Below are 23,043 nucleotides of genomic sequence, written 5' to 3' on the forward strand. Positions count from 1 at the left end.
CCGCCATCATGGCCGCCACCATGCTCACGACCGGTCGGGAAGACACAACCCCCATTAAGGAAGGTCATGCCACCACTAGTCTGCTTCCCCTTCGCTCATCGCAACCCACCGTAGGCTAGGTCTCCACTCTTCTCGCATGAGAGGTGGGGAGATCCTTAGTCCTACCAGCTCCTAGCCGCTGCCGCACAAGCGTAGGTTAGTCACGCTCAAAAACTCAACTATGAGAACAAAGAGAAGCATTAATACGTACCTAGACAAAAGCGGTAGAACCTTGAAGCCCTGACCGGTTGATGATGAGCCGACCGGACGAGGATCGCTTGGGGGTCATGACCCACGCCCCCTCGGATCAACCGAGGGAAGGGGCGACCCGACCGGTCCTCGTTCAGCCCACGAACGATCGTGGGTGCCAGCTCGTGGCGAAACCACCGAAGCAACTGGCAGGGCATCTCCCCATTAGGAGTCATGCACACGCGTCGACCCATAAGACATAGGGGAATGATCATGTCCCCCTGACCGACTAGCATGCTCCGCCACACTCGGAGTAGGGGGGCACGAAGCCAATGACGCCTTTGAAGGGCGCGGTGACCGTGCCTACTTTGCCTCTCGTTCGAGGGCAACATCTTCACTCACGGTGCGCTTTCTCAACTCAAGAACATCACCACGCACCTCCATACCACGCCTACTGCCGTGGGCTTATGGTGCTCCACTAAGGTCATGGTAGTGCCCCTGTCTCCCTCATCCTCTGAGGAACTCGCGTCATCACCTGTCTCCGTGGGCTTCTTTGACTCGAGCTCTGCCTCCACGTCGTTCTTGCTCTCACCACCATGGACCCACCAGTTGATCTCTTTCTTCTTATCAAACCTCCTCTAGACCTTCTTGGTTTTCTTCTTCTTCTTGGCAAGTGTGGCCTCCCACTAGGCGGCTTGCCAAACCGCACCTTTCAGCCCTCTCGGAAGATGCGGCCGAGATTTATAGCTCATAAGTCCCTTCAAAATGGGTAACTCAAAATCAATCAAAACATCAAAATAAGAAGGAAAAGGTCATGGGAAAAAAGCATACCAAATTGGATAGCTTTGCGGCATGAAGGGGTCCAGGCATCCCTTCGAGGGAGTCTTCATCCCCCCATTGCAGTGCTCGACCAAGATAACTCTGGACTTCATCTTTCGACAACTCCTTCGGTGATGCGCGGTCGGGATCCATCGAGCTAGAGTATTCCCACATCGGTCGCGTCCTTCCCCCAGCGGGGCAACCAAACAACAAAAAAAGGTGTGGAAGACCTGCAACCCGTCAAGGCCATTCCGCACGAGCTTCCAAAGCTCCGGCTCAATAATCCCCAACTTTTTTGTTGACGGGAAGGACCCCACGTCCAACTTTCCCTCTTCTCCGGCCTTCCCCTAGTAAATGTCAGGAACAGCGCCTCCACCAGGTTCCTAATATAGAACCACTCACCATGCCATCCCCCGATGGAGTCACTGGGGGAGTACACGGGGTAGGGGGCCGATTGCTTTAGCCTCTTCTGTAGGGCAAACCTCCCAACCGGTGCGGATCTGGGTGGTTTCCCCTTAGACAGGGCTCACCCGATGAAGACTCGCCGAAATAGATCCACATACGGCTCTATCCCAAGAAAGGCCTCGTAGACAGTTACAAAGCTAGTGATGTGCAACACCCCAGTCAGGTTGAGGTGCTGCAACTCTAGGCCCCACTCGTTGAGGAGCCCACATAGGAACCAGTGCGTAGGGTACCCAAGCCCGTGCTTGTGGAAGGCAAGGAAGGAGACGACCTTGTTAGCCTGGGGTTATGGAACAACCTCCCCCAGCGTGGGAGCCCTCTAGTGCGCCACCTCCTTCGATGGAAGCAGCCCCTTCATGGTGAAGTCGACCAGCACAACCTCATCCACATTGGAAGGCCTCCAGTTCAACATCACACCTTAGATTTACGAACGAATCTGTGAGTTTTTCCTCTCCCTCGCTCTACCCTACTCTTTCTTAGAAACCGCCATGGCACATGAATAGGCTTGGCAAAAAGAAGGAAGGAGGAACGACAGTGATTCAAGAAAGGCGAAAGAATGAAAGGAAAACCCTCTCCCTTCCCCCTATTTAATGCAAAAAGGCATGCGGTGGGATGTGGCCCTGGCTAATGGGACATCGCCTGGGTGGGGCCCACCACTACCACAATCTGAGCATGGGAAACGAGGCACAATCGCACGTAAACGACCCTTTGCCTTTCCAAACAGGGTTTGGAGGGGCCCACCGATGGAATCTCCATCGAGGAGAGGCCAATGGGTCACCCGAGTTGATCAGATGGCTCGAGCGGCTGTCGAGAGATAGGTAAGGAGCAGTGGGATGCCCCTTGTGGGTTATACCGACTCTGTCACAAATGACGGGCCCAGATTCCACTCGGACATATCCGATAGGAGCTCCCTGAACCCATCACTCGAGCCATCGAGGTAACTTTACCAACCCCTGTTTTACTTTTCCAGTACATAAGCATTCATTCTCATGCATGCATTTATACATCCAAATCATTGCATATAAATCATTGTATCGAAACGCTTCGTGTCATGTCACGAAGCGATAGTCGTCTCATTTGATATGAGTGGCAACCGACCGGGGTTCGAAGGCTAGCTCGCGAAGGGCTCGAGGCCACCTCGCGTCAAATAGAGCCAGGGGAGAAAACACAGATGAGCCCCAACGGCCCTCGCCCAACTCGCTCAAGAGCGGACAGGGTCATCTCAACCTTGTCATTCGATCCTAACCTCGAGTCGTTCCCATAGAATCTCCATCGAGGGGAGGCCATCGGGCCACCTGAGTCGCTCTCCAGAACAACTTAGGCATCTACTGGGAGGTGGGTTAAGGAGAAGTGGAGTGCCACATAAGGGCTATGCTGACCCCGTCATGAACGATGGACCCGGATTCCACTCGGACATGCCCATTAGCGAGCTCACCAAAGCCCGCCGCTCGAGCCATTGAGGCAAGTGGCGTCAGCTCAACCCCTCTAGTTGTAGAAACCATGGACAGGGTGATGCAGGAAATCATGCAACTGACCCCAACTGGCCCCTAGTGGCTTAGGGGCTCAAGCCGCCACATCCTAACTCAGGAACTTGACCGACCGCACAGGTTGCGGTCGGAATGGACATGGGCGAACACCCCGATTGGAAGAGACAAAAGAGTCAGTAGCCCTAAAAGAGCGTACCAAGGTGCTCAGCCTCTGACCGACTCCCTAGTCGACTGCAGGCTCAGGGGCTACACCCACCAGGTACGCTCGCGCGCATCTAGCCAAAAACAGATTACCAACGAGTCTCCTCCTCAGGGGCTGGGCGCCTATGTCTGCATGGTGCACCTCCATGGCCTTTGCCAGTCCTCCACATGGAGGTTGGGTGTCTAAATCCTACTCAGTTACCCTACACGGTACAACAAACCAAGGAGGAAAACACTGAAGTTCCAATAACAGCCCACCTCCATGGCACAATGGGCACAGGAATTGCAAAGGAAATACAAGCTTTTATTAAGCTAAAAACACAAGCCCCTGGCTTTTACAATATCACGCAAAGCATGTGCGAACAGCCCCTTCATGGCTTCATAGAAGCCCCAAAGGAGCTCGGGGGCTCCTGTTGGGTTCATAAACCTAAGGTCCCCAATGGATCCGCTTCCCTACAAAACTCGGTCCAGCAGGCGGCGCAGCGACAGCACATGCTTGGGCTGGCCCAGATACACAATGACATGCCAAGACCACGATCTGGTCCCTGACCGACACCTCTGGCCAGGAGATCTGATCGGAGGTGTGACCGGGAGGCCTGGCCGTGATGGGACCATAGTCCGACTCTAGCCCCTTTTCTCCAACCGAGAATACACCAGGACCTCTGCTCGCTGCTCTTTCCTGACCAACACGGTCGGGGCCGACTGGGAACGACCGACTAGGGACGCCCGCTCGGTGTGGGCTCGGGGAGCAGGCGGAACAGATAAGGCGCTTAAGTCAACCGTAATACCAAGGACCATACCCTGCCATGTCCTGCGCACCTACAAGATGGTGTCATCGGGGCATGTCGGGCAAACACGGTAGAACCTGCCAGACACGTTAGAGCATAAACAGTATTGTGGACGTCGTCGTTTGCCATACCAGGCGAACATGGTAGAGCCTGCCAGACACGTATGAGCATAAACAACATTATGGGCGCCGTCGTTTGCTGTACCAGGCGAACACTGTGCAGCCTGCCAGATACAACAGAGCATGAACAGTAAGGTGGCGATGGCGACCATCCCATACCCGATGGCGTGGGCAACAAGACTAGGCAACGCTCATATGCACTCTCTTTTTCTCTCTGACTTGTAAGGCTACCCCCTTCAACTATAAAAGGGGATGCGCTCTCTCCTACCAGAAGGATCGAAGACTCGAGGACAACAGCACAACAGCTCTAGAGCTCGACAGCTACATAGTTTATATGCTCTCAACAGCTGATAAGCTCAGACACACAGAGCATACGCTCCAATACTTAGCGTACGTTTGAGCATTCGTCACTCTCTTCCAGTCGATTTAGAGTCCGACCAGGCCTCTAACACCCCATTCTCATTCCTTACTCATTTGTAGCCCTACAACAAACTTCGAGCACCTAGGCTCAGGAATAAAGTCACCGACCGACCTCAACTGGACGTAGGACCTATTGCTTGAACCAGTATAAATCATGTGTCATTGAGTGCTAGGCCACATCCGATCACAACGCACGATAAAACTATAAATATTTACTTGTTGGCCACATTTCGCACTGACACTAATATAATTACAATTAGACTGACAATAAGAAACATCAGACTAAGTAACAGATTGCTTTGGATGTTATGCGGCTGTTGGGATTGAGTGTAGAGAGTTGAGGGGAGCGGCGACGGCTTAGTGCTACAGTACTTGCGGGGTGTACTGTTCATGGGCTAGGCTGCGAGGGCAAGAGAGGGCTGGCCGCGGGGCCTTTGCCCATGGCCGAGCAAGAGGGAAGGGATTTCCTTCTTAATTCTTGCTTGATTAGATTGATACATCTCCTCAACTTATATAGAGAGGTTTACTTGACTTCCAAGCAAGGCTTACTTGACCCCCTAAGTAAGCGATCCTTATCTCTAATTAACCCTAGAACTAGCCTAGGCCTAGTAGGCCCCTGACGTACTCTGACACTACACCCCACCTGGACATGCAGTTCGTCCTCGAGCCGCAACCTAACCAACTTATAATGATGAATCGACTCAACACAAACCTAACACCTAAAAACAAGCCTTTTACATCTCGGCTTATTTTATTATTCTCAACCTGAAATAGACTAAGACTCTTTATTGACTCCTGGACAAAAGGTGGATACCATCCGAACGCTGGACTTGCACGTGTAGAGCCACCTAGATCCCATGGACACCATCTGGACAAAAGGGGTGCATGTGTATGACCACCTGGAAGTGGTCGCAACAGTGACCAGCGAAGGCGCCCTCAAGGCGGCCGGTGGCAGAATGTGGCAGCGCTACGTGGTGCGCTCCTACCAGTGACCCCATGTCTTCTTCCCGCTGGATGGATGCTGGCTTGTATCGCGTAGAGAAGAGCAGAGGGCTTTCGATGGAGAACAACGAAGAGGGGTGCGCCTCCCAAACCGCCGCCACCGTAGACTTTGAGTTTGCCGCCCGCAGGGAAAATAGCATGCCCGCCGCTCATGGGGGAAACCGCATGCCCAAGATCCTCGACGCAGCGGACGAGATCAAGGTCCTCTGCGCGGCGAAGCACAACCTGGAGGAGCTACGAAGGGGTGTAGGGCTGAAGCAGCTGCAGATCGCGCATCTCCCGCACCCGCCGACACGCTAGGAGGCCACGCGCAGCAGCCTGCAGCCGCACCGCCACCGACACCTGGTGGGTAAGCATCTCCCCCGCCGGCTCTGTCGCGATGTCCGTCGGTTGCTCGATCTGCTGCAACTTCTCGCCATCATCTTGGATATGCTGGACGCCGGTTATGGAGACGACTGTCATCCCATAGTCCGGTCAACCGTAGGGGAAGACCGGCGGCATGGTGGCAGTAGTGGTGGTCGCCCGTTGTCGGGCTTCCACGACATCTAGACGCGCCGAGAGAGACGCCACCTGGTGGGCGAGGTCGGCCAACACCTTGGCCATGGGATCTTGCAGTGGGGCGAGGTCGACCAGCACCTTGGCGATGGGATCCGGCAGCGGCTCATCGGAACCTGGCATCTTCGATACCAGATTGTTATACTCTAACACAGATTATGCTCAACCACTCATTCAAGTACAGAAACAATTGACAAATGGCATTGATTTGTTACTGCTTTCTTGATCACTTCCTTGTGTCTCTTGAGAATCTATGAGCACAATGTATTTTTTGTATACTGCTTTCTGAATCACTTCCTTGCGTCTCCTGAGGAACGTGATGCTGCTTGTGGATCATCATAGCCGTATATTCTTTTCCACCTCGAGAATTAATATTCTTCTCCTCCCTCCCCACAATGCTAAAACTAACTACTGTCCTGTGTCTATTTTTTGAACGCAATACTGTCCTCCGTATATCTCCGTGCAAATAAAGTCATTCTTTCTTTATCGATGTCAACCTGGAACGTATTCAATGATATGCCCGTGAGGTATATCCCGGTGAATGCTAACAGGACATCATTCTTCTACTGTTCATGTTTTATGAAATGCAGCTGAACAAGATGTGTTCATCTGTACCAGGCTCTAAATATTGATAGATTGATTCAACATCCCCGACATTGGGGTAGCTTGAGATCAGTAATTACAAGTGCGATTTGTTCTGACTTTTGAGTGACTGCGCAGCTGCAATGCCGGCAAGTTGTAGTGTGGCTCACTACCATGCGACCCAATGGTGTTACAGAACATAGCTAAAGTAAAACTGGTTTCATTCATGTGACTTGATCATAGGCATAACCTAAACAATATTTATGCAGTATAATCTATCTTCCTATTTTGTGTAATCTAGAGTGGTTTTGAGTTCTATTTATCATTGTTTGATCTACGACTGCACCTATGCTTTCCATGAGAAATGTTAACGTTAATGTCTTCTCCATGCTGTGCATCCATTATAGTCACTAGTTTTTGCGGAATATTTCGACACGGGCGTCTGTCCGCCCACCCACGTCAGTTTGGATGTGGCTTCCCACTCTGCCTAGCCCGCCACTCTTAAGAACAAAATCTCCCCACTCTATCTCACCCTCCCTATCTCTCGGTCTCTTCTCGTGTCCGCTGGTAAGAGCAGAGCCCCGCGCCGCCACCGCTGCCTTCTTCCTCCACCTAAGCCGACCACGCCCCCTCCTCCCTCAGTTCGCGCAGTGCCTCCTTGGCCTCTTCCCCAACCCAGCGCTGTCGGGATGCCTCGCCGCCATAGCCCATCCCTGCCGCCCCTTCCGATGGCGGCTGGGCGCACGTGCTGGGGCGCCTCATGTTGTCCCTGACTGAGCTAAGGGCACCCACGAGCGCGGATGGTGCTGGTGGTGCTTGCGCGTCGCCGCTCGCCGCTGGCTCCCACCCTAACGGTCGAAATCGACCGACCCCGACCTCTCTCCACCTTATGATGCAAATGCCTATTTCAAGTGTTTCAGACCTTTCAAAAGTATGTGTAAGTGGTTCATAAGGACGTTGCAAAAGTAGATAGGCATGTTGCATATGCAAGTGTTTCAGAGCCATGTTGCAAGCTTTTGTTCAAAATGTTTTATCTGTTTTCAGACATATGTTGCAAGCATTTTGATCTGGAGTTGCATATGTTTCACACATATGTTCGAAATGTTTTAGCTATTTCAGTCTTATGTTACAGTAAGTTTTGTCATGTTGCAAGTTGCAAGCGTTTTATCTGGATGTTGTATATGTTTCACAAATATGTTTCAGAGGTACGTACATATGTTTCATCTGCTTTAGACGTATGTTGCATTCAAGTGTTTCATGTTTCAGAGAGAGTCATGGGCGCTTGAGCCGGGGCCCGACGGATAGGGTGTGCTAAGAGCCTACGGACGTGACGTGCTCGTCCTCATCTAGCTCCAGGGTCCGACCTGAGTGGAGAGAGAGGAAGGGGTCAGGCGAGAGAAGCTGCCGACTTGGCGTTTTGCGTGGGCGCGCGTGACGAAGGAGGCGTTGACATCCGGACTTGCGGAGAGAGAGGAGGGGGGTTAGGGAGAAAGAGTGGCGGGCACGACGTTTTTTCGCCGGCGTACGTGACAGAGGTGGCGCAGACGCCCAGACGTCCAGGCGCTAAGTCCGCATTTAATTTAAATCTTGCTGTGAGACGACGCATATTGCAGTCAATGACCCTTTCGTTAAATAGCTTATGTTATGCTTATGCGGATTTGTCGTTGGAAGAAAACGCCGTTCGAACTGTCATCGGACGGCCCAAAACTGAGCGGCGTGTTCGACTCAACGGCTACTGCAGCCCGCCGAACGCACATCCAAAGGCCAAAGGCACGATTCACCGCCCGCGCCCGCGCCTGCGACGCCTCCCCCCTCCCCCCTCCCCCCTCCTTCCTTCTCCCCTTCAACGCTCAATCTATCGACGCACCTCTCTCACAACGTTCAATCCAAACGCGAGCCGCAACCCTAACCCTAGCAACCGTGAGTGATGGCGCGCCCAAGGGTTAAGAAGCGTACGGCGCCCCAGGCGGCCGCCACTGATTCGGTCGAGCCGGAGGCCGCCGCCGGTGCTTCGAGCAAGCGGGAGGCGGCGGCGACGGAGCCGGCAACTCGGGGGCGGGGGAAGCGCGTCAAGGCGCTGCTCAAGCCCAAGCCCGAGACGGAGTACTTCCCAGAGAAAAGAAATCTGGTGAGTTGGTTTTCTAGGATGGCCTGGCTCGGGTTAGGTTTTTGGTATCCCCGAGTAGTCGTTTGGTCCTGATCTGATTAGCTCGCGGGCGGCTTCACTTTCGATTGTTGCTCTAGCGGCAAGATTTGCACTGCTTTGGTTGGTCGAAAAAATTGGGGATGATGGCTCCATTCTGCTGCCGGTATTGCTCAAATGTGGCATTCCTTGGTTATGTAGGATTATACTTGGGTTTTACTATTGGATTCTCCTCATCTGAGTAGGAAATCGAAATGCACTACTGTGTTGTTTGGAATTGGTTATTGGCGGAAGCACGGAACTTTTCAAATCTGTGTTCTTTGCGATGCAAGTGTGCAGTTTGATAGGTCAACATTTTCTTCTGTCCATTGGTTGTGGCTGATATATGAGGCTTGAGAACCATGTTTGATTACCACTAAAAAGATTTTTAAGGTAAAATTAGAACACGATGGCTTTAGAAGCATTTTCTTGCATGTTGGCTCGAACAGGTTTATTTTTGGAAATTACAATAACAATTTAGATTTTGTTTGACTGCTCCCTATGTTGACATTGTTATTTACTCTATGTGCATTTTGACTAATGTTTTGTTGCTATGTTCAGGAGGATCTATGGTTATCTGCTTTCCCCATTGGTACTGAGGTTTGCTCCCATCGCCTTCTTTTGTTTGTAGTAGTGTGTATGTTAGTGATCCACATTTGGACATAGCTCACATCTTTCCCTTAACAACTTATATGATTTGCCATATCATCTGCAGTGGGAAAACATTGATAAGATAAAGGAGTTCAACTGGAGCTTCGAAAATTTAGAGGTATGGCGATCAAAGTTAATCTTTTAATCCATTTGCTTTTTGAGTGCTTAGTTCCCCTTTCATGATGATATATGTGGTGGTTGTTGGTGAACAGAAAGGCTTAGAAGAAGGGGGAGAGCTTCATGGGAAAACAGTTTATATGTTTGGAAGCACTGAGCGTAAGTGCACTTCATTTTCAGCTAGTTTCTAAAATTAATTTGCTGCCACTAGTCCTTGATGTATGTTTGTTAATCTTTGTAATATTTCACGCCAGTGCTATCTGGGCTGATTTTAATCTCCATTTATTCTTGAAGAGCTATTAGTTTAGTAAATTTGACAATTCTATCTGTGCAACACTATTTATGTGCTGAATTTATAAAGTAGATTTTAGTACAGGCCATCTGTTTCATTTGCTTACTAGTTTTACGAGCCTGCTGAATATTGTTCCATACAAGACTAATTGGCTCCTGTTGTCATGCAGCCCAACTATTGGATGTTAATGGCGAATCAAAGATAGTGCTTATTCCAATCGTAGTTGCTGTAAGTTCTTGTCTACCCTCTTGCCTGGACAGCTATCCTGTGTGTATATTTATTCCACGATTTTGAGTTCCAAAACATGTTATTAGAAACACGCCTATTGAAAACGGCCCCTGTAGACTGTAGTTCCACACCATCATATGATGAACATCTAGATCTTTCTCTCTCACAGGATAACTCTGCTTTTATTGAAAGCAAGTAAGGTTCTCCGTACACTTGCTGGGGATACCAGCTAGCCGCTAGCCATAGAAGCAAACCACATAACTGCTGGACATGAAAATCTACTCATCTAGGTCATAGCTATGCCAGCTAAACCATTAAGCAATTCTGTTTGTACTTTTGCATTAGCAAACAATTCATACCATCTTTGGTGGGTGGGTGTTGTTTCCAATTTTTGTTTAGTACTATCAACTGCACAACATTGAAAATATATCAGTCTTTAAGATTAAAAATTGCGACAAACATTTTGGATGTTAAAAAAAAGGCAAGAGACTTAATCTACCTTGTCCATTGATATTACCAAATGGAACTATATTTTGGTAGGCAGGTTTAGTACCTTAAAATCATTTTTGTTCTTTAACTATATTGGTGCATGCAGTGAAAAGTGTTGCTTTTTATATTTGTAGTTTATGGTGGCTCGATCAAACAATTTGTTTATGGGTCAAATATTTTCCTATCTATCTTTGGGTGGTGTGGGTCTCATTTAACACTTGAACTCTTTTATTTTGCAGGTAGACTGCCCTTTCCCTCCATCAGACAAAATTGGCATAAACTCCGTCCAAAGGGAAAATGAGGAAATAGTACCAATGAAGGCGATGAAGATGGCATGGGTGCCTTATGTTCCCCTTGAGGACCAGTACTTTTGTATTATCATGTTGAACTATATTGGCTGCTTATTGTTTCTTCTCCTAAGTCATTGCAACTCATTTTTCTAACTTCGGCTTTGCTTTGTCTGTAGGCTTAGCAGGATTGACAGTTTGAAAACAAAAATATTCACTCTCGGATGCACGCAGCGAAGGTTAGTAATACGAATTTATGGTTCTAGAATTTCATGCTTTAGGATTTATATTTGTGCTCATCCGTTGTTGTGTTATATTACCTTTTTTTAAGCACTGCTGTTGTTACCACTGGTTCAAGTAACAAAACCTCTGGTTTACACCTTTTGTAGGTCTGCACTGAAGCATCTCAAAATTGAGAGAGTCAAGAAGTTTGACTACTGCATGCCTTGTAAGCTTAATTGAGTTTGTGCATAATATTCATTATGCTGCAACTGCTCCCTCCGTCCCAAAAAGAGTGTCGTTTTTTACTTTCAGACATCGTGTTTGACCGTTCATCTTATTCAAAAATTTTGTGTAAATTATAAAATAAAAAAATCATTATTAAAGTATCTCTAATGATAAAATAAGTCACAACAAAATATATGATATTTATACAAAAAATTTGAATAAGACGGATGATCAAACAAGATATCTGAAAGTAAAAAACGACACTCTTTTTGGGATGGAGGGAGTACATCTTAGTTAAATGGCTGCAATGCAACTTTATGTTAGTTAATTCATTGTAATGGCAGTTGAATAACATGGCCACGAAGAAACATAGTGTCTTCTAAGCTCTTTAGCCTCTACTTAGTTGGCTGATTGTTGTGCTATTTATGGCTTGAAATTAACTTTTGTAATATGAGTGCCGTGCTCGTTTTGTAGTCATGTTGTAAAATGTCCAAGCATGTTTTGTTATAAAAGTTCCTAGGGAAGCGTTGAGGTGTCACATAGCGTGCAATGACCACCTAAACCTAGGCAGAAATCATAAGCTAGGTGGGACCATCATGCTTAGGAACTGTCTAGGTGGATGAGGTCAACACCTTCTAAAACAGCACAGGCAATCATTTAAAATAACCTAACATTCCCACTGAACCCTTATAAGACCTACCTGTGTTCTCGCATGTTCACACATCCTTGAACTATTATACTAATTAACCATAAGCAAGTCATTTCGTTTAAATTTGTATGCATTATCTAACTCCGCCTATGGTGGGGCGCCTTTGGTGTCCCAGCATAGCAGGTCCCAAGCCCTGGTAAAGGAGGAGGGTTGTGTTAGGCGCGGCGAGCCAATGTAAAAACTTAGCCACTTTAATGGAGATGAAACCCATGTATGGCATTATATGGTTTTATGTTCTTTTTCTGAGTAATCTCGTCATCTGTGTATGAATCTTGTCTATCATCTCTGCGGACTATATGCCACTGCAACCTCTTGAAGACGAGGATGACACCATTATCAATTTCTTATATCCTCTCGAACCCCCGGTAAGATTCCTTATTTGTTTCAGTGAGGAGTATTACCTAATCGGTGCAAACTGAAATGGAAGGTTTGAGCTGTTTGAAGTTTCCCTCTATTGTGTGAAGTTACAATAAATCTGGTCACCGCCTCACTGTGGTTTCCACTTTAACAATTTTATTAGTTGGTCCTTCCGACATTATTGTACTTGATGCCTCCTAATTTATGCATGAGTTTTGATTTTATATAGGTGTAGATTGTTGTCATGTATCATTGTGTTTACTTTGGTGCTGCTTACTGCAGATAGTTGATGAGTTTGACTGGGAAATGGACGATTACGAGGTTTGTGTTGAAATGTGTTTTGTTCTGCTCAATATGCGAGTTGCTACCCATGAAAGTGCATCTGTGTTGGTCGCTTCAATTATTGTCTTGCAATGCAGGATTTTGCAGATCAGAAAGTTCAAGAAGGTAGCCTGCCAGAGGGTGAGATAGAAAAATTCAAGGTACTGCATTTATTTTGTGCTTGATCTGTGGCTAAGCTAATCTTAGGGATTTGGTTACAATTGTGTTTTAAGCTTACAGTTTTGCTGCCACATTTATTTGATATAGGAAGAAGGGTAGGCCTGGTGCAGTGGTGAGAGCTGTCTCACTGAGTCACTAGGTCGTGGGTTCGAAGCAGCCTCTCCGCAGATTTCTCGGGGGGAAAGGCTTGTCTCGGTTTATCCCTTCCCCAGACCCCACTCATGTGGGAGCCTCCGGCACTGGGTCTGCCCTTTTTTATTTATTTGATATAGGAGTTCCTGAAGGAGAAGGTTAGAGAAAGGAAGAGAGCTGAAACAGGTTCACAATCATGGGAACTATTTATTTATTCACAAGAGATATTTGCATTAGTATTCAATGTTTCTACAAACTTATGTAGGCTAAAGAAGCCAGGAAGAAAGCTATTGATGATATGGATCCTAAGATGAAAGAGGCATTCGAGAATATCAAATTTTACAAATTTTATCCTGTGAAAACCCCAGACACGCCTGATGTAAACAATGTAAAGGTATGCAGTGCTGCTGTTAAGCATTCCTCAGTTAAAGCATAACTGAATAGATTTAATTTAACTTTGTACCTATTGTTTTCTGCAGGCTAGGTACATCAACAGATACTACAGGAATGCTCATTATCTGATGTAATGGCTTTCTTGATCTTGGTAAGAGGTCAATCATGGAGGCTAATGATTTTATCGAGTAAGTTGTAATCATGTTTAGTAAAGTTATCATTGTGGTGTGGATACTCTGAGCAGGGCTTCCAAGATGTCTTATCCGTTTCTTGTATGCAGGGAAAGGACAAACAAAAATGAAAATATGTTCCAGGAAAGGCTTCTGCTTTCTTCACAGAATGATGCAGAGTTTTCATGCCATTACATCTGATGTGTTGACTGCTTCAAAGAGTAAGTATTTAACTTTATGATCAATTTATTTTCCAAAAGAATGCATTTTCCTTATGTTTTCTTTGCTCATTTCCAGATTCCCTTTTACTAAATCATGAAACTAGCAAGATGATAGAAACTAACTCCACTTTCTCGAGTTATCTGGAATTGCTGAATGAAAAACACAGTGAAGGCGCAGAATCTATAAGAAACCTTACGATTAACTGTCTTGAGAAGGATTACATGGTAAGCTCCGTGCATCTGTTTAGACTAGAAATGAAAAGGCAAAGTGTAAGGATATATAAGATAATACAACAAATTTTAGCTAAACAACACTGTACTAATGCCGTCTGGCTGTAAAGTGACTATTTCCTCATTGCAACAGAATTATATCAGCTTTATGTCTGTGCTTAAGAGATGAACTGAATATTGTTCAATGTAAACCACCTTTGTGTCACTATCATTTGATTATTTGTTATATCCATTGACCTAGCTACTCATCAGGCTAATAGTCGGGTTTGAAACCATCCATGGGAACTACTGACCAGTGCAAACAGCTTGGGATCAATTGACAAACTAAGAGCTTCTGTGCCAGATCTGGTAGCAAAGTTCAAGGGGAAGCAATACTCGGATCAAAGGACACACACTCCAAGAAGTCCTCTGACGCCTGTCAATCACTACCTTGAGTGAAGGATGTGGCAAATTCTGGGATGCTCAAATGTTGTAAAGATGGCAAGATAGCTTGCCGATCTGTCACCACCTTAATTTTTAGTATGCTCAGATGTTAGGATGCTGCATGCAAAGATTCTGATTAGGGTTAGATAAGAAGGCCAAAAAGATTCGATTTCAATTTGTATTATGTAAAATCAACGTGATATTCTCACTGTTATGCCTTCCATTTCTGATCAATCCTGTGAGGAAAGTAGCATGCAATGTTGAATTTCTTTCCCATTCCTGAATGTGTACATGGTAAGTTCAAAACCATAATAAGTATTACAAGTTTGCTAACATGGTATGTATCTCGAGAATCCACTTGTTCCTTCTGTAACGTGCTTTCCATTTTCTAACGCAAAATGTTGCATATCTGAGCCCTTCCGTTGGTTCAGGCTATCTTGGCCGATGATCACTTGAGGAAAGCACAGGGAAGAGAATGATATATGCAGAACGGCTCATAAATCATCTTAGGAAAGAGAAGGGTGTGGGAAAGGATAAGATGCAGGAAAAAAGAGGAGCAGGGTATCGTGAGGGAAGATAACGTTTCATCGATCAGCGATGCAAAGGTCTGTTTCTCTCTTCACTTGTTCCAGCATTTTTCCTCTATTTCTCTTGAGAAATAAAAACTGCTTTTCTGTGCACTCTGTTCTTCAAAATCGTGTTATGAACTGTTAGAGATGCAACCTAGATATATTGTACATTGCTTGGCAGTTGGCAACAATATTTCGGATATGATGATTATTTCTAGATGTCTGCTCTTCGTAGAGGCATTGTGTATCTTTTTGTAGTGTTGTACAATTTATCTAGTTAGATCAATGGATGTATCTTTGGCCAACTCTAACTGCAAGCTTTTTCTGTGGTATGTTACCATATTGTCGAAATTCCTAATGGATTTAGGGTTCTAAGAAACGTACGAATTTGATATTTGCAAAAGTATATCTTGCACATGACCACATGAGTCTAACAAAATATTCATGCTACTAACATTACTGCAATTAAACATAGCAATGCCATTAGCAGGGTTTTTAATCTACTAAATAGCTTTGTCCTTGCTCGTTCTGTTGGCAGGAGCGCAGAGTTTTGGAGGAAGAACTTGGCTGGGCCAGACTGGAGCGGCAAAAAACCCTAGCCCTGTCTGCGGAGGCTGATGATGCAATCTGGAATCTGGCCTCACTGGCGCGAAGGAGGATGCAAGAAAGGGACGAGGCCAGGAACCGAGCGAGGATGCTGCTCGCGTACCTCCAGGCAAGAAACGCCCGGATGATGGCGCTTCTGGGAACGTCGTGCTCCAGAGTTGCACGGCCTGATGCGTTCGCTGCCACCGGCTACAAGCACAACCAGGCTCTTGCTCCAGAGTTCAGGCCTCTCGGCGGTACGATGATGCAGGGGCAGCGTGCCCGTGCAGGAACTGGCTACTGCGTTGCGTCGTCCAGCGGCTTTGGCAACAGGAGCATCGATTCGTCTCTGGACGCCTACGCTATTCTGCCGTCTCTAATTGGCTTCGCTTCCTCGAGGCAGGATCTCTTCGATCCTGACATGTTCCTGGTGGACGTCGTGGAGTCGCCGCAAGATGTCGTTCCGGTTTCGGCCACTGCAGACTCCTGCCAGGGGAGAAGCTCCAGCTCCGTCAGAGATCGAATTCTCAATGGTTTGGAAGATCTAGAGCTTCAAAGTTTGGTAAATTTGATACACAATTGGGATGCAGGTCCAAGTTCAGAGCTTCATTTCTATGCAAAACTTACAAACATTGATTTCCCTTTTCAAAAATTGCTATTTTGAATCAATGAATAACATAGTATTTTATAACCAATTTGCATATAAACGGTGTCTAATGCAGACAGGGGTATTATAGACTTTTTACACAGCTTATAGCTTGCAGTAGCTTGTCCACAGTTGCTTTAGCCCAACGGCTTTGACATCCCACGACAGCTTTTTCACAGCCCATAACTACGACAGTTTTTTTTTTTTTCTACAGCCACAGCTCAACCAAACAGACTTTTAGGTGGGCAGAAGGCCTTGCAGTGGGAAAAGTAAATCAGCAATTCAAGCTGCTCCACGTCGTGCGGCCATGGCCATACTGCCTAGGTCGGTGCCGGTGCCCTGTTAGTTGCTCGGAGGATCAGGTTTGCTCAAGAGTTTTTTTTAAAAAAAAACATTAAGAGTTTTTTTTTGTTTTTTGAGGGAAGCTCAAGAGGTTATTAGTACTTGCACGGTAAAACTCATAAGTTCGGTCATGTGTTGTGGATTTGAATGGCGTCTAGTTTCTTTTCGCTACCGCCTTTATAAAGTTTAAACGATAATCAGGTTAAACCTTTTCACCTGTCCAGGAGGGTCTCAGGGACCAACCTCCTTTTTTCTGGCATCCTGAACAGACTGCAAACTGAAGTTAGGACGGGATGTTCGTTTGGATTGAAGTAGTTATCGAAAACCTTGTTTTATATATAAACTAAAAAGACGTGAAACCATGGTTTATACAGAAAAAAGACATTCCTGGAGTTTTTGAAATAATGCTCAGACAGTCCACTCCTGCTCTCACCGAGACCAGCAGCGAAGCGTCGTCCGCCGATGGCGTCTCCGCCCCACTCACTCGAGGTTCGGACCCCTGGCATCCGACTCGCCACGACCCACCACCGGTCTCCTCTCCGCCTCCGTGGCCGCACCCCAGCCCTCATTCGCCCTCGCCTCTTGCTGCTCCTCATCGTAGCCTCGCCGCTGTCACGACCTTCGTCCTGCTCCGCCCGCCCATCACCGTTGTGACTGCGGCGTCTGCTACCATGCGACCGCTCTCCAAGCTCCCCAAGCCCGTGGTGTTAGCTCATATCATCGGATGGCTTCCGCTTCGGGTACCAGTACAAGGTCCCTCTCCTGCACATCCGCTACCTCATCGCCGACACCGGCACTATCGTCGTCCTCATCACCTCCTCCTGCGGCTAGAGACGGCAAGGGTGTCGTGGCCGTGCCGTATTCCGCGACCGCCTCGAGGCTCGCGTAGACATGGTGGTCGCCGTCCACTAGAGTGTCGTGCCTAACATGTTGCAAGCTTATGTTTCAAGTGTTTTAGAGGTATATTGCAAGTATTTTATGTGGATGTTGCAACATTAGATCGAGATGTTGCATATGTTGCAATGGTTGTACACGTATGTTGCAAGCATCTATTTCAAATGTTTCATCTGTTTTCCAAACGTATGTTGCAAGTGTGTTTATTTGGATGTTGCATATGTTTCACAAATATGTTGCAAGTGTTTTATCTGGATGTTGCGTATGTTTTACAATGGTTTTCAAGTGTATTTCATGTGTTTTTGCAAGTGTTTTAGATACATGCTTCAAGTGTTTCATCTGGCTTTGGACGTATGGTGCAAGTGTTGCATCTAGATGTTGCCAAATTAGATCGAGTGTTGCATCTCTCTCCTCGCTTTCTGCAGCCTCGTCTCGGTGTCTCCTCCTCCCGGCGCCAGCTGGGCATCCCGCTGCCCACCCCCCTCTTCTCGATGCTGGTGACGTTCGGGGCGGCGCGGGCCCAGCGTGGGCGCGCAGAACGGCTCGAGAAATGGACTGTAGGCACGTCTGTCCGGACGCCCCCTCTTCTCGATGTTGGTGACCTTTGAGGCGGCGCGGGCCCGCGTGGGCGCACGAAACGACGCGGGAAACAAACTGCAGCAAGCCTGTTTTTGAAACTTCAAAAAGATTAAATTTTTGATAAAATCATGGTTTTAAAAATATAGTGGTTTACTGTATCTAAACATCCAGCATTTTTTACAAACCTGTATACTACTGCTATTTGTCCAAGGAAATACTCTGAAAACATTTTCGGCCCATGGTCAATCCCGCTCGGCCCAGCCCACTTGTGTGCACGGACGTAATCCCCCGAGCCCGACCTAGACACAGGGGGTTCCTCTCCTCACCAGCATCAGCTTCCTCCCTCGCCCCTTTCTCTTACCCCGCGTCCAACAAATCTAGGGTTCCAAGCGAGCGAAAGCCTTCCTCCGCCAGCCGATCTCCCCGCATCCTCCCGCACCAAGCCGATTCTTGGCACGAGCGAAGATGCCGCAGCGGCACTCGAAGAACAACAACGACCTCGCCTTCTTCACGTACGAGGAGAAGCGGAAGCTCGGATACGGCACGCAGCGGGAGCGTCTGGGAAAGGACTCCATCAAGCCCTTCGACGCCTGCTGCCTCTGCCTCAAGCCGCTCATCGACCCGCTCTGCTGCCCCAAGGGCCACACCTTCTGTAAAGAGTGCATCCTCGAGTGCCTCCTCGCCCAGAAGAAGGACATCAAGCGGTAGGTTAGCAACACTCCACGGTCTACTTCTTTGGATTATTGATTGCTTAATTGCTTTAGGTAGTAGTTGGTTGGGCCAATGGGGTATGAGGGTGCGCGGTGGTAGGGATGAGAGAAGGTTGCAGGATATCTGCTGGAAGAATTGTCAGGCTAATATCAGTGCTGTTAGACTCAGGTGGCTGATGATTTTTGTGCGGATATTAAGCTAAGCACGCCCATGAATTTTAGGCCAACATTATCTGACCTGGAGTTAGATTTAGTTTTGCCAAGGTCACACCTGTACTTGGGATAAAATTATCTTTCATGGATCCATACCGTGTCTTGATTTGAGCTCTTGTATGTAGTGTAGTCTCAGCATCCAACATTTGACCCTAGCAATTTCTCATTGTACCTGCAAGTATATGTTTGCTAAAGTTCATTTTGCGAGCAGTCGTGTTCATAGGCCACTGGTCATTAGACTAATTCCCCTCTTGTAGTTTCCTTACCTAAAATTCCTGTTGTTCATGATGGGCTTCAAAAATTCTGTAGTTGGCCTTAAACTACCTGCTTTGTAATCGTGTCTACTGAACAGAATACTGAGTGTGTACTCTTGTTGTTCCAGCAAGCTAGCAGCTCACGAGGCCCAGAAAAAGCAAGAGAAGGAAGAGGAGGAGGAGAAACTAATTCTGCAGAAGGCTAAGGAGTTGGATGCTTTTGATCAGCAGAATCATGGGGCTGTTCCCCAGTACCATGATCGCAGTGGTTCCCAAGACAAGAATGGGTTTCATGGAGCAAACAGTGTGAAGGTCACTTCTTTTGAAGAGGAAGCCCTCCGCAACATGAAGGCATTTTGGCTCCCTTCAGCTACTCCTGAAGCTACAGTCAAGGTAGATGCACCCTCCACCGACACTGTCTGCCCTGAGGGGCAGGAGAAGCTCAAGTTGAAATCGCTCTTCCCTATCTCATTCACGGAGGAAAATGCTGATCAGAAGAGCAAGAAGGCAGTGGAAAAGAGCTACATGTGCCCTAGTTGCAAGTCCACTCTCACAAATACCATGTCCCTTGTGGCGGTCAGCACCTGTGGCCACGTCTTCTGCAAGAAGTGCTCTGACAAGTTTCTAGTAAAGGATAAAGCTTGCTTAGAGTGCAGTAAACCATTCAAGGAGAGGAATCTGGTTCCATTGGAGAAAGGAGGAACTGGGTTTGCTGCACATGATGAACGCTTGGAGGCAAGGGATTTCAAGCATTTGGGTAGTGGTTCTGGGTTAGGACTAGTGAAGCCTGCACCAAAAGCTTACTAGCCTTGAATAATTGTAGCCGCTGTTGTATATTGTTTATCATGGTGTCATGAAATTATGTAACCTGGAAATTTTGTTTTATGGCATCGAAATCACTCTATTCAGAACAGTTCCTCTTCAGTCTTTAACAATCTATCTGATATGCATGCATCTTGCAGGCTTTGCTTCTTTTTATTGTGGCAAATTTGTTAAGCTGCAGCTGATGTATTATGATGTCTGACTATGATCCGCTTGCTCTTGTTGTTGGCATATATCTTAATATTATGTTAAATATTATTACCCCAGAAAAACGAGCAGGAACATGTCATCATCGGAACCACCTATCCATCAGAAGGGCTGTTGCCTGTTGGGATAGCCCACTTTTGTCAGCCAGTGGTCAATACAAGACAACCAAAAGTGCTGAAATGAGGATAATGAAGATGCTGACTTGGCTGCCTTGGCTTCCACCCACACACTCGATACTGGAAAAGTGGGCGTGTCCAGCAGCTGTGGACAGGATAACTGATGCTGGGCTACAAGCTTCACAGAACTCTTCCTCGAGCTCAGTGCCAACCTGAACTACTGAAGGTGAAATGGCAAGCCTGCAGAATCTGATTTGCTCCGTATCCAAACAAGTATGTGCTCAAGCCCCTTCTCACTGTTTTCTGGAATTTACTTATTTCCCTGCAGTTCTGAGGAGTAACAGCTTGAACCCGGGTGCTGATTTTCAGTTGGTTGTGCCAAATTGTGCGGTGACTGCCAAACTGAATGGGAATCCTCCCTCAGTTGTGGCGGCAAGCTCGAAAGAAGGATCTTTGAATGACAGTAGTAATTGCTCCTTTTGTTGTTTCTCATACATCTGATGGTCGGCAGAATTTTGTTTTATTATAACATCTCTCCACTTATATAGAGGTCACGAAAAGGCGATTAGCTTTGTTTGGTGCTGGAGCGTTAGCCACTGGCCTACTGAAGACAAGCTCTGCATTTGCTGAAGGTATGACCATTTTGGATGGCCTGACATCGTGTTTATCACTTATGAGGATCAGACAGTTCTCAAGTAGCCTTTCTGCCTTTTTTTATATATTTGACATTAATTGGAGCTGTTCCTTGATTTCAGAAGTACCGAAGAATTATAAATCTTATGTGGATGCAAAAGATGGATACTCATATCTTTATCCATCTGAATGGAGGGTAGGTTGCCATGTGATTCTTGAATAATGACTCAAATCCCAATGACCTTCTTTCTGAAGGGTAATTTTCATCGTGCCTTTGTTTCTTTGTCCCTGGATAGGATTTCGATTTCTTGGGTCATGACTCAGCATTCAAAGATAAAAATTTTGCCCTTCAGTGTGTTCGTGTGGGATTTATTCCTACTGAGAAAACAGATATCCGCAACCTAGGACCAATGGATGAGGTGTTTTCTTTGGCCTATGTACCCTTTACTTTGATTAGTCACAGAAGATAAACATAGCTTTGAAAGTTCAGAGATTCGCCTTTGCTGATCTGATGAATATTTTTCACATTATATACCAGGCCATCTTCAATCTGGTAAACAACGTTTATGCTGCCCCGAATCAAATACCGTCGGTCTATGACATGCAAGAGGTCTGCCGTCTGTTCATTGCTTATTCAATCAACATTTCTTGCCTGGCCACGGAGTTGCCAAATTTATGTGCTACCTAACTGCCTGAGCAGAAACTCTTATAACCAATGAATTTATGTGCTATACTCACTGTTCTATTGCAACGCAGCTCAGTGCTCGTTTGAGATACAGTTTACGAGTAAAAACTGCTACTGAAATAAGCGGTTGACCCTACTTTTTTTGCAGCGTACTGTTGACGGCAAGAACTACTGGACGTTTGAGTACGATCTGGAGGCTCCGGGCTACGGTGTTTCTGCGTTTGCAACGGTCGCCATTGGAAACGGTAGGATGCCTATGAACCGCAAAACGTCTTAGGTCGGCTCATGTGTTTCCCGTTGAAAAAAAAAGTTTTTTTTCCCTCCAGGTCGATACTACACGCTGATCGTGACCGCGAACGAACGCCGGTGGAGCAGACTGCGGAACAGGCTCAAAGTCGTCGCGGATTCTTTCAAGATCTCGGATCTGACAGCGTGATCGCTTGCTTCTATTAGGGCAGCTCCGATGATGATTTATGAGCTAGCTCAAAGCATATTATTTCATACTTTAATAAAAGCTAGCTCTTGATGAAGAGCTAAGCTCATACACATTCCAAGATTACGTGAGAGTGTCGTGTGAGGATACACATGCTATGAGCAATGTGCTAAAGTTAGCACTATTGGAAAAGTTATCTTAGATCTAGCAACTAGTTTATATTCTTGAGGGTGCCTTTAACTGTGATGTAATGCACGGCCACATGAGCCATGATATATGTATGCAGAATGCTTGGTGAAGAGAAATGTCTATACCCTTGGTGTGATACCCGTGCCTATTGTCAATGGTGCTGATGTGCGTACCATGTTAGCGAAAGATGAAATGCCTTGTGCTGGTTGCATTGCTGTCGGTTCGTGGCTCCCAAAATTACACGCTCCGTGAACAGCATCCAGCTGTCGGTACAAGTACAACACTCGTGCGGCTTAGAAAGTTTCGAAATGAAGCTAACGAAAAATAGAAACAAGGCATTTATCACTAGACTGTTTCAAGCACAAGTTTGACGGGTGATGTGATGGCGTCACAATTAATGTTGACGGTGCCTTCATTGCTCAGTCGGGTGCCGCGGCGGTGGGTTTAACTGTCAAGTACTCCATGGTGCGGCACCCATCGCCGCTGGAGGAAGCACAAGTGTCCGCGTGCTTGGAAGGAATCAGGCTGCCTGGCGTCGACCGTCGAGGCGGCCTGCCCGCGCCATGGTCCTGGAATCTCTCCCTGCTCGGTGGAGACCGGAGAAGCGCTTGTTTGGCCCAAACCTCGTTGGTTTTTTCTTGGCTGAAAAACTGCTTTTCTGACTTTTGTTTTT

At 46.9% G+C, this 23,043-nt stretch overlaps 4 protein-coding genes across 8 annotated transcripts; all 4 read left to right on the forward strand.

The window, feature by feature from the left end:
• Nucleotides 1–8,548: 8,548 nt before the first annotated feature.
• Nucleotides 8,549–11,371, forward strand: LOC136501422 (protein HEAT INTOLERANT 4-like). Its single transcript, XM_066496952.1, has 8 exons — nt 8,549–8,791; nt 9,407–9,445; nt 9,561–9,614; nt 9,709–9,772; nt 10,075–10,133; nt 10,862–11,004; nt 11,089–11,148; nt 11,299–11,371. The coding sequence occupies exons 1-8, from the start codon at nt 8,591–8,593 to the stop codon at nt 11,369–11,371; spliced, it is 693 nt and encodes a 230-aa protein (XP_066353049.1). The 5' UTR covers nt 8,549–8,590.
• A 793-nt stretch (nt 11,372–12,164) lies between these two features.
• On the forward strand, nt 12,165–15,738 carry LOC136501430 (kinesin-like protein KIN-5B). Of its 4 annotated transcripts, none has more exons than XR_010770272.1 (10): nt 12,165–12,430; nt 12,705–12,743; nt 12,842–12,904; nt 13,011–13,241; nt 13,321–13,449; nt 13,535–13,636; nt 13,729–13,839; nt 13,916–14,064; nt 14,925–15,098; nt 15,601–15,738. XR_010770272.1 is itself a non-coding variant. In XM_066496965.1 (9 exons), exons 6-9 carry the CDS (start codon nt 13,582–13,584, stop codon nt 14,360–14,362), a joined length of 366 nt encoding a protein of 121 aa, XP_066353062.1. In that variant the 5' UTR covers nt 12,165–12,430; nt 12,705–12,743; nt 12,842–12,904; nt 13,011–13,241; nt 13,321–13,449; nt 13,535–13,581; the 3' UTR covers nt 14,363–14,758. The 4 variants fall into 4 exon arrangements, 1 of the variants encoding a protein (XP_066353062.1); XR_010770274.1 differs by having other exon boundaries at nt 13,015–13,241; XR_010770273.1 differs by lacking the exons at nt 14,925–15,098; nt 15,601–15,738 and adding an exon at nt 14,323–14,758.
• Nucleotides 15,739–18,422: 2,684 nt separating this feature from the next.
• On the forward strand, nt 18,423–20,240 carry LOC136501447 (E3 ubiquitin-protein ligase CSU1-like). The gene is made up of 2 exons (XM_066496981.1): nt 18,423–18,812; nt 19,414–20,240. The coding sequence occupies exons 1-2, from the start codon at nt 18,574–18,576 to the stop codon at nt 20,090–20,092; spliced, it is 918 nt and encodes a 305-aa protein (XP_066353078.1). The 5' UTR covers nt 18,423–18,573; the 3' UTR covers nt 20,093–20,240.
• Nucleotides 20,241–20,545: 305 nt separating this feature from the next.
• On the forward strand, nt 20,546–22,506 carry LOC136501457 (photosynthetic NDH subunit of lumenal location 1, chloroplastic-like). 2 transcript variants are annotated; one of them, XM_066496988.1, is made up of 8 exons: nt 20,546–20,703; nt 20,800–20,896; nt 20,979–21,062; nt 21,186–21,259; nt 21,360–21,482; nt 21,602–21,673; nt 21,897–21,993; nt 22,075–22,506. In XM_066496988.1, the coding sequence occupies exons 1-8, from the start codon at nt 20,662–20,664 to the stop codon at nt 22,182–22,184; spliced, it is 699 nt and encodes a 232-aa protein (XP_066353085.1). In that variant the 5' UTR covers nt 20,546–20,661; the 3' UTR covers nt 22,185–22,506. The 2 variants fall into 2 exon arrangements, with proteins under 2 accessions (XP_066353085.1, XP_066353088.1); XM_066496991.1 differs by having other exon boundaries at nt 20,800–20,893.
• Nucleotides 22,507–23,043: the final 537 nt, after the last annotated feature.

The sequence above is a fragment of the Miscanthus floridulus genome, chromosome 1 (genome assembly GCF_019320115.1).
Source record: "Miscanthus floridulus cultivar M001 chromosome 1, ASM1932011v1, whole genome shotgun sequence".
Taxonomy (NCBI): Eukaryota; Viridiplantae; Streptophyta; class Magnoliopsida; order Poales; family Poaceae; genus Miscanthus; species Miscanthus floridulus.